General features: G+C 43.0%; 1 protein-coding gene across 1 annotated transcript in view; it reads right to left on the bottom strand.

Annotated features, from left to right (window-relative positions):
* PMPCB (peptidase, mitochondrial processing subunit beta) overlaps positions 1 to 12,196 on the bottom strand; it is a 31,910-nt gene that overhangs the window by 5,035 nt on the left and 14,679 nt on the right. Inside the window, exons 5-12 of the mRNA XM_040343487.1 lie at positions 11,122 to 11,320; positions 10,872 to 10,951; positions 8,996 to 9,102; positions 7,340 to 7,483; positions 4,533 to 4,693; positions 3,415 to 3,500; positions 3,050 to 3,138; positions 580 to 655 (exon numbers count right to left, since the gene is read on the bottom strand). Coding sequence (XP_040199421.1) covers positions 580 to 655; positions 3,050 to 3,138; positions 3,415 to 3,500; positions 4,533 to 4,693; positions 7,340 to 7,483; positions 8,996 to 9,102; positions 10,872 to 10,951; positions 11,122 to 11,320 — 942 coding nt within the window. The remainder of the gene's footprint in view (positions 1 to 579; positions 656 to 3,049; positions 3,139 to 3,414; positions 3,501 to 4,532; positions 4,694 to 7,339; positions 7,484 to 8,995; positions 9,103 to 10,871; positions 10,952 to 11,121; positions 11,321 to 12,196) is intronic.

Here is a 12,196-nt window from a genome sequence, read left to right as displayed (position 1 = left end):
ATCTACCCGTCCACAAGATATCCATTCTCTATGTTCAAACATCACAAGGAATTTATTATCTGGGCATGTCACCCTTTAACTTGGTAATGGAAATCCATTGCAATGTTTTCAGAAATTTTATATATATATATATATATATATATATATATATATATATATATATATATATATATATATATATATATATATAATTTGTAGTTAGTCTTGCATTCAACTGTCCCTGATCCAGTGACAATACTACTGAACGCAGAGAGAATTTGAACTCCAGCTAAGAAAATGTTGACAAGTATCTACAGCATCATCAGCGATATCTTGGGGGGGGGGGGGGGCAGGCTAATATTGAGCAGCCTGTTGTACCCCTGGCATGTTTATAAGTAACTACCCCCATTTTAATTATTAGTTTTGGGTGGAATTAGTCATCCACTTTCAATAAACTGCAGCCCCAAAAAAAATAAGAATTGTAATTTAAATAACCAGTCACAATACAGTTCTGCCTAAAAACAGGAATAATAAAAAAAAAAAAAAAAAATGTGTGCCAACGGTAAACTCTTATTAGGTATATTAGCTTTAAATACTTACCAACAGCAGCGAATGCTGGACTTTTATTATAAATATATTTGGTGCACACATCTCTTATTGTCTGGACATCAATCAGCTAAGGGGAAAAATAAAATAGTTTTAGCCAAAAACCACAGGAAAAGCATTAAAGGCTTCTGATCTTTTATTTGTCTAAGTAACTTCTGAGAGCCATTACCATCTGCATTTTACATGGTTGATTTACAATGGGCAGGGCCATTTGCAATAAGAGAAGGACTACTAAACAGTGCATCTGGAAAGCATTTACAGCACTTCACTTTTTCCACATTTTGTTAGGTTACAGCCCAATTCCAAAATGGATTAAATTCATTATCTTCCTCAAAATTCTACAAACAATACGCTGACCATGATATATCAATCAGTGTACAGGAGGGAGGGTATAGCCTGGCAATATCAGCCAGGGTATACAGGGTGCCAAATGACACACAACAAGCACTGTGCTGTAAAAAATGCTTTGTTTTTTGGGGTTAAACGCTTTAATCACATTTTCAAGTAGTAAAAAATGCATAGGATACTCTCAGCCCTAACAGAGAAATGTTATAAGCACTGAGTGTACTGGGAAGGTCTTTCCTCTAGATGCATAGTTGCATCAGTGAGTTTGGAAACAGCACTCTGCATATCAGTCATATGGGGCCAACTCATTCACAGTTTATACAGATGTAGGCTTTACAGACTCCAATTCTAAATGTGTATGTTGATAGGATCTCAGGCACTCAAAGTGTAAGACCAGGAAGGTTAGAAAAAGGATCTGTAGTAGAAGGCGCCAGAGCTCTTTTGGAGCTTCTGCAAGCAGATTGCCCCATCAATTGTGCATAGGCTGACACAAATTCAACAGTGGATATGAGTGGCTTTGTAGGAGGCTGAACAGACCTTAGGCCCAGACAACATGGCTATGGAGGCTGCTAAAAAGAGGATGACCCTGGCTTTCAGGTGCTGGAAGGAGAGGGACAGAAAAGTGTAATAGAAGAGCAGTGCTGAGTGGGAGGGCGTGGCTGCCAAGTTGCTCCGCCTTCCACCAACTCCTTAGCCAATCACATTACCCAGCCTGCCATATTTGACTAGAAGATGCTAGTGGCCAGAGCAGGGTGGGATGGAGAGGATCGGACATACCCGAGCATGAAGGTATGATCAAACATGTCACAGGCTCGCTGGTAATGCCAAACACCAGCTCCATAGATCTAATCATCAGTGTGTTCTCCCATCCTGTGTGTAGAATAGGCAATGCTCACAGTGATCCAAGGATGACTTCCCATCCGTCTTCTCACACTGCTTCTGATCTTTGTTTTTATTTACACTGCACACAGGACAGGGAGTGATGATTAGACTTCTGGAAGACGCTGCAACTTCAGCTGTTTCTATAGAGCCATTTGTGCCAAAGTCCGATGATGGCCATCCATGATTTGTTTGACATTTTTCTTGTCATCTTTGAAGGAATTAGGTTACCATTTACTGTCTTCCTGTGCTTGAGAATTGACTTCGGCAGTGGTGCTTTTAACCCCTGGGAGTTAAAAGCGCCCCACTCCCGCCCACACAGCGCCGCTTTACCACCAACGCTTGGGCGGTCTGAGTGTGAAAGTAGCCTTAACCTACTCTCAGACACATTCTAAACCTAATCTCTCCAGTTCTGTGAAGAAGAGGCTTGCTATACTTAACTATTCTGGAGTGGCTCCAGTCCGGTCCCACGCTGTGCTGTCAGCGGTGGCTTCAGTGTGTAGGCGGGTGCAGAAGATGCAGCCAACAATGGAAGCCTTATAGGAAGTCTAAAGGTGATGTCACTTCCCAGCCATTGTCAAGTTTTCTCCAGCACACAGAATGCGCCGATGTACCCGGGAACGGATCGGTTTAGGAAAAGGTAAGTATAATGATTTGTTTGCTCTACAGGGCTAGATAGATTAGGCTTAGAGTGTGTCTGAAAGTAGATTTAGCATTAGATCGAAGTTCAGCCAAAACCTACTTTAAAACATCATTAAAAATATATATTTTTTTTAAATACTAGCGGTGTAAGTATTTGACCTGGTAAAAACCTATTGCAGACCCTGTATAGCAGGGCTGAAATTTGAGAGGAAGAAGCAGCACAAGGGGCCAATCAGTTTGTGTGTTCACAAGAAGCCTGTTGAGAAAAAAAGAAAACAGAGTGACGGGGAGATAAACTCATCACTGTGCTGCTCCTCTTTTCACTGTCCAGTTACAGGCTGGGAGAGGGCACATGATGACCTGGGCTCAGAGTAAATGGATTGCATAATGCTGGCAGTCAGAGTGAGGACATTTGGTGGCAGAAAAACAGTACTACGGGGAAGAGCTCTTGGTTAAAGCTGAACACCGGTTTTGTTATTTTAACTTTTAAAGTCATTTTTTTTTTTTTTTTTTTTAATCATCTTATTTTTGACTAGAGTTCTGTTTTTAAATATTAACAGAGGTACTTCTAGTCCCAAGGTGCAGTCATAGGACTTACATCTATCCTTGCTTCCAGTTCAGGTAACGGTAGTCTTCGGTTATAGCACAACATCTGCCTGCCTATATCCTCACAGATAGGGGTGGAACCTTTAAAACAAAAAAAAACAAAAAAAAACATTCAAATCAGTTTAAAGCCTAAATAATGAAGTTACCTTCCATCTAAGAACTACCAGTGCCATTTATAAACCTGAATGTAAAAGTATTAAATATTTAAAAATTCTGTACTATAATGTCAGATGTTTTGTAATCTCCGATCATTTAACTTTTAGCCTTTCTACATTTATGAAAACATGCCATCAATGTTTACATGAACCTTGTGATAGTCAGCTGGAAGTCTTATAGTACATAAGGCAAGTTACATACCATCTAGCTGAAGCAACATGTTGGTTTTCAACAAGTTCTTGGCACGTGCGACTTCACCTTCTGTAACACTTGTGCAAAGACTTCTCCTAACACACAAAAAAACAAACAACATACGTTATAGAGGTGTAGTGCGATTGCGTTTTGAAAGCTCACATGCAAGTCCTGTGTTACCTGATCATTGACAACAACTCAATATTGAAGTTTAGCTATGGAAATTTTCAGATGGTTGCATTTGTTCCAGTTTGGACCAATGCAACTATGTATGTGCCATACAGCTTTGGGATCCCCCTGCTAACTGCCATTACCTTCCAGGTCCCATGCCGAGTTGTTCCCCTGCTACCTACTGAAAGCGTTCATCTACTTGGCAAGGGTGCTATTAACCCTTTGTATTTTTTCTCAATAGTACCTACTACAGTGATTTCCAGCTCCAAAGCGAGTCCCAAAAGGTACGGTCCATACAGACTTGTAACTATGTAAAAACTGCCATACCTATACATCAGCTTAAACTACTTAAAGTGGTTGTAAACCCTTGCAGACCACTTTTCCCTACAGGTAAGCCTATAATAAGGCTTACCTGTAGGTACTGGAAATATCTTCTAAACCTACACTGTTTAGAAGATATTTACCATATACGCTTGCGCTGACATTATTGGCGCATGCGCACTGAAGAAAGGGCACAATCGTGCATGCACAGGAGTGACATCGCGTGACTCCGGCCAATAACAGAGCCGGAGTCCACGGCACCTGAAGGAAGAGGAGCGAAGATGGATGCTTGCTGCAGCGTGGACAGCGTGGGCTTCCTTTCCAGGCAAAGGCCACATAATGGGCCAGTATGCAATGCATACTAGCCCATAATGCTTTTACTTTGCAGGGTTTGCAGTAAACAAAAGAAGGCACAAAACACAGAGTTCCAAGCACATCCCTGACAGCTACTAAGATCTATCACCCCTGGCCCCTTAAAAGTGATAAGGATGATTTTGGTTTCATGCTTTGTATATATTGAACTACCGTACTATGTATATGCCCCCCTCCTCCCCTAGAGAAAAAAAAAGGGGGCAACTTTTCTTTGAATGTTGTGTCGCTTTTAATACAACACATTTTGAACATTGCTCGCTTACCATTCTCGTTGCACAAAATGCAACATCTCTTCTACTGTGCTTGGTTCACACACCATGTATAGGCCCCAGAGGCCGGTGTCGGTGTAACAGGTGTTGAATGACTGGAAACTGTGACACAAGTTTCCATAACAGGCGATTTGTGCAAGTCTGCTTGATAAATTCTGAGAAGGTGAAAGAAAAAAAAAACACGATATAAACAGATGCCTATAAAAGTACACAAATCCCCATGGAATCTGTTGACGGTGCTTACAAATAATAGGTGATAAACTTGACATATAAAATTGACATTGTGTGCTTATTCTCAAATTTTACATAAACAAAAATGCATTTGTCATGTGGAAGAAAGTACACCCCTGTATTTACAGCACTTCATATCCGGGGATTTAGAATCAGGGGTTTAAGATTAGGTGTCAAAGTGTAGAAACACTTCAGAGCCTATGCAAGTGGAACCTGCATTTGGATCTTTCAACACTCTGATGATCCGCCAACTAATGGCTCAAAAAGAGGAAATGAAGGGTTATGGATTGGCCTAGATTTGTACAAGGTTGTTGTTTCCACCTGCATGCTCAGGAAGTGTGAATTGCCCTTTTAGAACAAAAGCTTTAAAGCAGATCTCCAGATTTACTGTGGCCAAGCTGGACCAAATAACCAATTTCCTACACCAACAGGTGCGCCCGCTGGGTGTGCTGTATAAACCTTGGCTACATACCTTTTACAGCCTTGTGATCTGGCAGCGAGACGAAAATTTCTGGTCTTACACCCAGAGCAAAATAGAGTTGGGCTGAGCCGTGCTCTTCTAGGAATACAAAGTTTGTGACTAGAGGTCGAGCGATATGGGTTTTTCTCTGGCCGATGCCAATATTTAGAAATCGGGGCGGCCGATATTTTAGGCCATTTTTTTTGGTGGCGCAAATTGCCACATTTCACAGCCGATAATTCAAGTGTGTGAGAGAGTGATAGAGTTCAGCGTGATGTCGGAGGGACCCAGCAGCTATCCAGCCAATGATTGGACCGTTTAAGAAAAGGGCAGGGCCACATACACGTAGCGGCCTGCCCAGTTCTCATCGGCAGGTGTTGGATAGCTGGGTCCCGCCCACCACCGACATCCAGCCTCAATTTTCACAGCTCCTCCTCCTCTCTCTCTCCATACAGTTTCACACACCGCGGTGCTGCTCTACCAACAGTAAGGAGATGGGAGGAGGATTCTCCACACTCTGCTGGATTTCTCCAAAATGGCCGACCTCTATTCATGACACCGATCTGCCTTGACCAGTTAGAAAAAGCTTTGAATTCATTCATTCATTGGGGCCTACGTATGGCTAAGCACCGCTCAGCCTGACCCTACTTTGCTCCTGGGGTGGCACGAGAAGATCTCCGTCTCACTCTGGGAAGGCAAGGCTGTATACTGTATGTAGCCGAGGCTACATACCGTTTATGCAGCGCATCCAGCGGACGCACCCGTGTAGGAAATGGTCTGTGGGGCCAGCTTGCTCCAAACAAACTAGTTAGTTAAAGGGACAGCTGCAGATCATCTTTAAGACAACCTACAAAAAAAAAAAGAGCCTGGTATACAACTGGCAAAAGAACATGAGAAATAGTGCATGCACCTCACTCACAGAGTAAATAAAGATTAGTGTATCACACTCAGGTCCATATGATAATGTTGAGCAAGACCACATCCGATTTGCAAAGCTACCAGTGGATCAGCTGGTAACTAGCAATGGGGCAAAACACCGATTTGTTTCAGTCCAAGTCACTTGTATGAGAAGCGAAGGAAGATTATTGCCAATATATTTCCAATGTTGCAACTCCACCTAATTCAACACATTGGCAGGCTCCATGAAGTGTAGTGTCCTCCACTGAGCACCTCACCTCCTCCCAAAATCCTTACTGTCCTCCACCGAGCACCTCATGCATGTACAGCTTCAACTCCATTGACTTCAGTGGGGAGCCTGCCAAACTGTTAAATTAGGGGGGCAATGCAAGAGGCATGAGGTAACATTAGGAAGATTTTGGCATTAAAAGTAGAACCAGGCAGGCTACAGTGCAGCAGTTCATCTTCACACAGACTGCCAGATTGTACCTTAAGATTCTGTACCTTAAGATTCTCATACAAGTGGCTTAGCAACTGGAACAGATCAGTTACCTGCTGATCCATCAGCTTCCAGGGATTGGATAGGAGCTTGCTCAATATTATCATATGGACTTGATTGTGGTTCACCAATCTTTGTTTACTTAGGATGGGTTCACACTGGTATGACAAGCTTTGGAAGCTCATGACATGTGTAAATCAATGTTTCCCTATGAGAGCTGTCTTAACTGGTCCGACACAAGTCGGTCTGACTTTGAAAATGCTCCCTGTACTACTTTGGTCCGACTTCAGCCCATTGACCATCATTGAAGTCGGATCAAAGTGGGATCCTTGTCCGAACCATCCGACTTGTGACATCCTATATCGTGATTGCAGCAGCCGTTAAAGGAATTTATCTCACACTGGGATTGTTTTGATTGGTCAAAGGACAAGTCAGGCAATCCCAAAGTCGGATCAAAGTAGTCTCCTGTTCATTCAAGTCAGATGGATGTAGGACCAATGTAGGAATGATGTCGCAGAGCAAAGTAGGATGACAGTGGTATGACTGTGCTGTAATATTAGTGTGAATCCAGCCTTATTCTTAGTTGGGTGAGGTGCTTGCAATGTTCCTCTTGTTCTTTTGCCGACTGTTATTTCTATTGTTTTTGACTAAACATATACAGCATTACATATACAGCATTATAGCAATTAAAATACAATAAAAACAATTCCATACCACACCACTTCCAAAGGACCGATCCCAGTTGCCTATCAAGGTGTTTGCCACCATAAGCGGAATAGTGTCAGGATGAGACCAACCAACAGCTTCAACTGAAATGGCAATGTGGGCCAATGGCATTTTATCATCATGAACACGGATCTAAACAATTAGCCAAAAATAAAACTCGTTAAAGGCAAATTAACATCTGAACAAAATCACACATCAGATGAACTTTCATCAGTGGAGCATATTTTTTCCCACAACCAATCCACTCTCAGTACATTCTTTAGTTCTGTCATACATGCAACTTTCATGTACAATATTACACTTTCTAATGGCATCTGAAACCACCAAAACATCAGATTTTCTTGCAGACGGCAGCTTCATGCAACATAAACCTACTTTAGAGAACTGTGCACGAGGAATTAAAAGCCCAACACCAATCTTCACATAATTGTGAAACAGAGTGCAATGTGCAACCACTCCGGCTGGTATCTGCACCTCTCCTTTCAGTTGGTGCTGCTGCGACTTCTGCAGAACCTTTTTGATGTAGCCAATTTGCGTCCACAGCCGCTAGAACTAGGTCTATGATCTCCACTGTAGGGTTAGGACCATAATGTGCCAGTCTTATGTTAACAGCCAGACCAAAACTAGCCTCTTTGGGTGTTCTGTCTGTTACGCTGGGCCTTTTGGCTCTATTCAATTTCGACTAGTTCTGCGATAATGTCCCTCTTCTTACGGTTGTTGGCCGGTCTGCATCGGTTCTCCAGTAAGTCCTTGAGGGTAGAGCGTTTTAGCTGTTCATATTGTGGTTCCATTGTCCCGTGTCCTCTTGTGGCTGTCCTTCTGGCTGTGGGAATCATCCCACTGCTGCCACCAATTGTAACGACACTCCGAGTATGAAAGGGGTTAAAGTCGTTTAGGATATTCCATTCCCAAACACTTCAACCAGCCGAACAAGAAACCCATACAAATAATTCTCCCTCAAATACGAGACAAAGCTCTGTCATGAAGGTCAAACAGGAGAATGAACCTTTTTGAAAGCAATACAAGTTTTATACACAGTCAAAAGAAGAGGTGCATACCTTCTGCTCATTTACTCTGGAAATACACCTGTGACCAGAAACCTAATTACCATGAGCACATTAACTAATCCCTTTTGACAGCCTAGATGACTCAGACATGTTCTTTAGGCCAGACTTGCCGTCTTGTAGCTCAGAAGACACAATCAACATTATTCACAAATCAACACAGAACTCCTTCACACAATTGCAGGGTTAATTAGCCCAGACAACAATGGGTGAAAGAGAAGCCACACTAAGCTCATTTACATTAGAACAGGCAACAGACAGACAGGTGACTGGAGTTGACATCAGCACCTCCTAACAGTATGAATCAGTCAGTCTTTCTAATATGGCATATACAGGGTTCCATTTTAAGTAACCCAAGCCACATTCTTAATGTCCATTATTTTCTTTCTCACCCTGTGTCCCTAATAGACACAGGGTGACTTAGACATAAGAGGTGCATGGGGAGCTGAAACAAGGGTATCCCATACTTTCCAAGGGATTCTGGGTTCCAGGGGCCCTCCCGTCACATACCTAAAGTGCAGACTGAAAATAACCTTATGCAATAAAGACATGTCTTAAAGATTATAAAACTGATTTTTACCTCACTGCCTGTGAAAGTGCATGGAAGCAGGGTTTCCCCTTCGTATATTGACGGCAAATTACCAAAATGATGCTCTGCCAGATCACGCAACTGATGATGCGACACACCTTTAATAAAAAAATAAAATAAAACGTTTAGAATCATTTAATAACACTTGTCTATTAAGTGTAACAAACATGTATTAGAGCTACTTGGCCGAGGCCTTAAAGAGAATTTCCAGTTCAGGATTAATCCTACTGCAGAGGAAGCGTTTCACCTACACTAAGACCCCTTTCACACTGGGTCGTTTTGCAGGCGCTATTGCGCTAAAAATATCGCCTGCAAACTGACTCTAAACAGCTACTGCGTTTTTAACCCTTTCTCGTCCGCTAGCGCGGGGTAAGACAGGGAAAGAGACTGAGGACACAGATTCCCCAGTCCCTTTCTCTGCAGTCTCAGCTGCACTGAAGATGAATGGATAGGAGACAGAGGCTTCTCTCCATTCATAAACTGAAGCATTGTAAACAGTTTACGATGCTCAGTGCACTTTACGAATGGACGGAGGCCGTGATCACTGACTATGTACATTAGGAAACGGAAGGAGTCGGTAAATGACAGATGTACTGGCTCCTTCCTCCACTCTCCATCCTGAAACATCCAGGACATGGGGGACACGGAGGACCCAGGCACAAGTATCGAAGCATGTACTCCTGCCAATGCGCGGTATCTGTGCAACCCTACAATGAAGGGGGGAGGAAAAAAATAAACGCACTGCTTTGTATTTTACCATGATGCAACCCATCAGTATGGACTGGTCCTTAACCCTTTCCCGCCGCCTCCTGGCCCTTTAAGAGGTTCTAAATGCTGGGATGCTCCAGGCTCCTCCCCCCTTCCAAGTGCAGCCATAGCAAGCCACTTACTTAGGGGGCACTCGTGCAGCCCCGCCCCCAGACTCACTCCCCACAGGCTGTGATTGAAAGCACCAATGGCTCTTGCCCTTACTTCTGGAGAGCGAGGAGAAAGGGAGACACTGCTCTCTGGGACAGCGCTGGATTGAGATCGGGCTCGAGTAAGTATTTAGAGTGGGCTAGGCTGAACACAGAAGGTTTTTTACCTTATGCAAAGAATGCATTAAGGTACAAAACCTTCTGCCTTAACAACTACTTTAGGCTTTCACCTACAATCAGGCCTCGTACACACGACAGAGTTTCTCGGCAGAATTCAGCGAGAAACTCGGTCAGAGCCGGATTCTGCCGAGAAACTGTCGTGTGTACACTTTCGGCCCGATGGAGCCGCCGAGGAACTCGTCGAGAAAATAGAGAACATGTTCTCTATTTTCTCGTTGTTCTATGGGAGAACTCGGCCCGCCGAGCTCCTCGGCGGCTTCAGGGCTGAACTCGCCGAGGAACGCAACGTGTTTGGCACGTCGAGTTCCTCGGCCGTGTGTACGAGGCCTCACATCTGCTGGAAATCTGATAACACAGAGGACAAAACGCAGATTTAACAGTCAACTGCACTTTTGCAACAAAGTGATTACCAATCTGCTAAGCAGTCTTAAAAGAGTAAAGCCCCATACACACTATCAGTTTTCCTGCAGGTTTTTCTCTTCAGGTTTACCAAAACCATCTAATATGAGGTCAAACCTCAAGGAGTTTTAATTTGTATGCAATCAGGCAGGCCCTTGCACTACATGGTTTTGGTAAACCTGAAGAGAAAAACTGATAGTGTGTATGGGGCTTAAAGAGCCTATTGTTGCCTACACTGGGGATTTAGCAGAATGGAACACCAACATGTTATTACATGCAAACATAAGACAAATAGGAGACTTAATTTTAACAAATTTCCAGCTTTTTATCATAGACCTTTGACAGACAACTCATAAGTTATTGACACTTACCACCAGCTGCAGCCAGGACTATTCTAGGTCCTTTATAATGTGTTGTGATGTACTCCACCAAATCATTACGGTTTATGGATCTGGAACAAATATGTATGACAAGATTACTTACCAAACACATTAGTCTAAATATATTCTGTAAAGTGATGCAAGATCTATATGCAATCAATACAATGGCAAGAAGTTTGAAGATTTTTTTTAATTTTTATTATTATTATTGATAAAAAAAAAAAAGTCAGTAAACACTTACTTGATGTTTTCAGTAGGCCCCAGGATAGTTCTTCCTAGTGCTGTACGATGGTAGGCAGTAGCATGAAGGTAATCAAAGACTACTTCCTGTAGATTTGTCTCCACTTCCTGCATCTCCCTCAGAATAACGCCTCTTTCACGTTCAATCTCAGCTTCTCCTAGAGTGCTGTTTTGAATGATGTCTGCTAGAATCTCTACAGCTGTAAAATAATTAGGATTAACTACACTGTTAGGCACAAGGTGAATTACTCAAAAGTGGAGTTTTCATCCCAATACTAATAGCATTATTGTACATCACACAATATGACCAAAAAGTACTGAAAAATAGTCAATGCACATATAACTGTAGCTAGACTATGCACATTTATATTTTAATATCCTTAACCCCTTGGCTCTAGAGCCTCCCAGCCCTTTAGGGGTTTCAGATGGCGGGAGGCGGGGGTTTAGAAACATGGGACAGCCATACAATGCCAACAAAACAAATGCTCCAATCAACTCATTACTTACTTTTTAAAGTGAAGTGCACATGAATAGGGCCTTTTACAGAATAGAATACAAAAATTCCCAGGACACTTACCAGTTATCTTTTCCTTCGATTTCCCTTCTAAATGTTTTTTTCCCCTTTGTCTGAATTTCTCACTTCCTGTTTCTCCTCAGTAAGCTTGCCCCCATCATCCAAACGGTTCTAGATGGGGGTCAGTCAGCGTGCTCGCCCCCTCCCTTGGGACTACATCCCTGTGGGGAGACACCCTGTTCACAGCGTCTCCCTGCAAGGATGTAGTCCCATAGGAGGGGGCGAGCACGCCGACTAAACCCCAGCCAGAACTGCTCGGATGATGGGGGCAAGCTTACTGAGGAGAAACAGGAAGTGAGAAATTCAGACAAAGGAAAAACATTTAAAGGGGAAATTGAAGGAAAAGATAAGTTTACCAACAATGCACTAGCTTAACTGGTCAACGACCGCCGCATGTACATGTACGTCCACAGAATGGCACGTACAGGCATATGGGCGTACATGTACGTCCCCGCCTTTCCGCGGGTCCGATCGGAACCCCCCCCAGTACATGCGGCGGTCG

This window comes from Rana temporaria, chromosome 3 (assembly GCF_905171775.1).
Source record: "Rana temporaria chromosome 3, aRanTem1.1, whole genome shotgun sequence".
NCBI lineage: Eukaryota > Metazoa > Chordata > Amphibia > Anura > Ranidae > Rana > Rana temporaria.
This window is presented reverse-complemented; position numbering and strand designations above follow the sequence as displayed.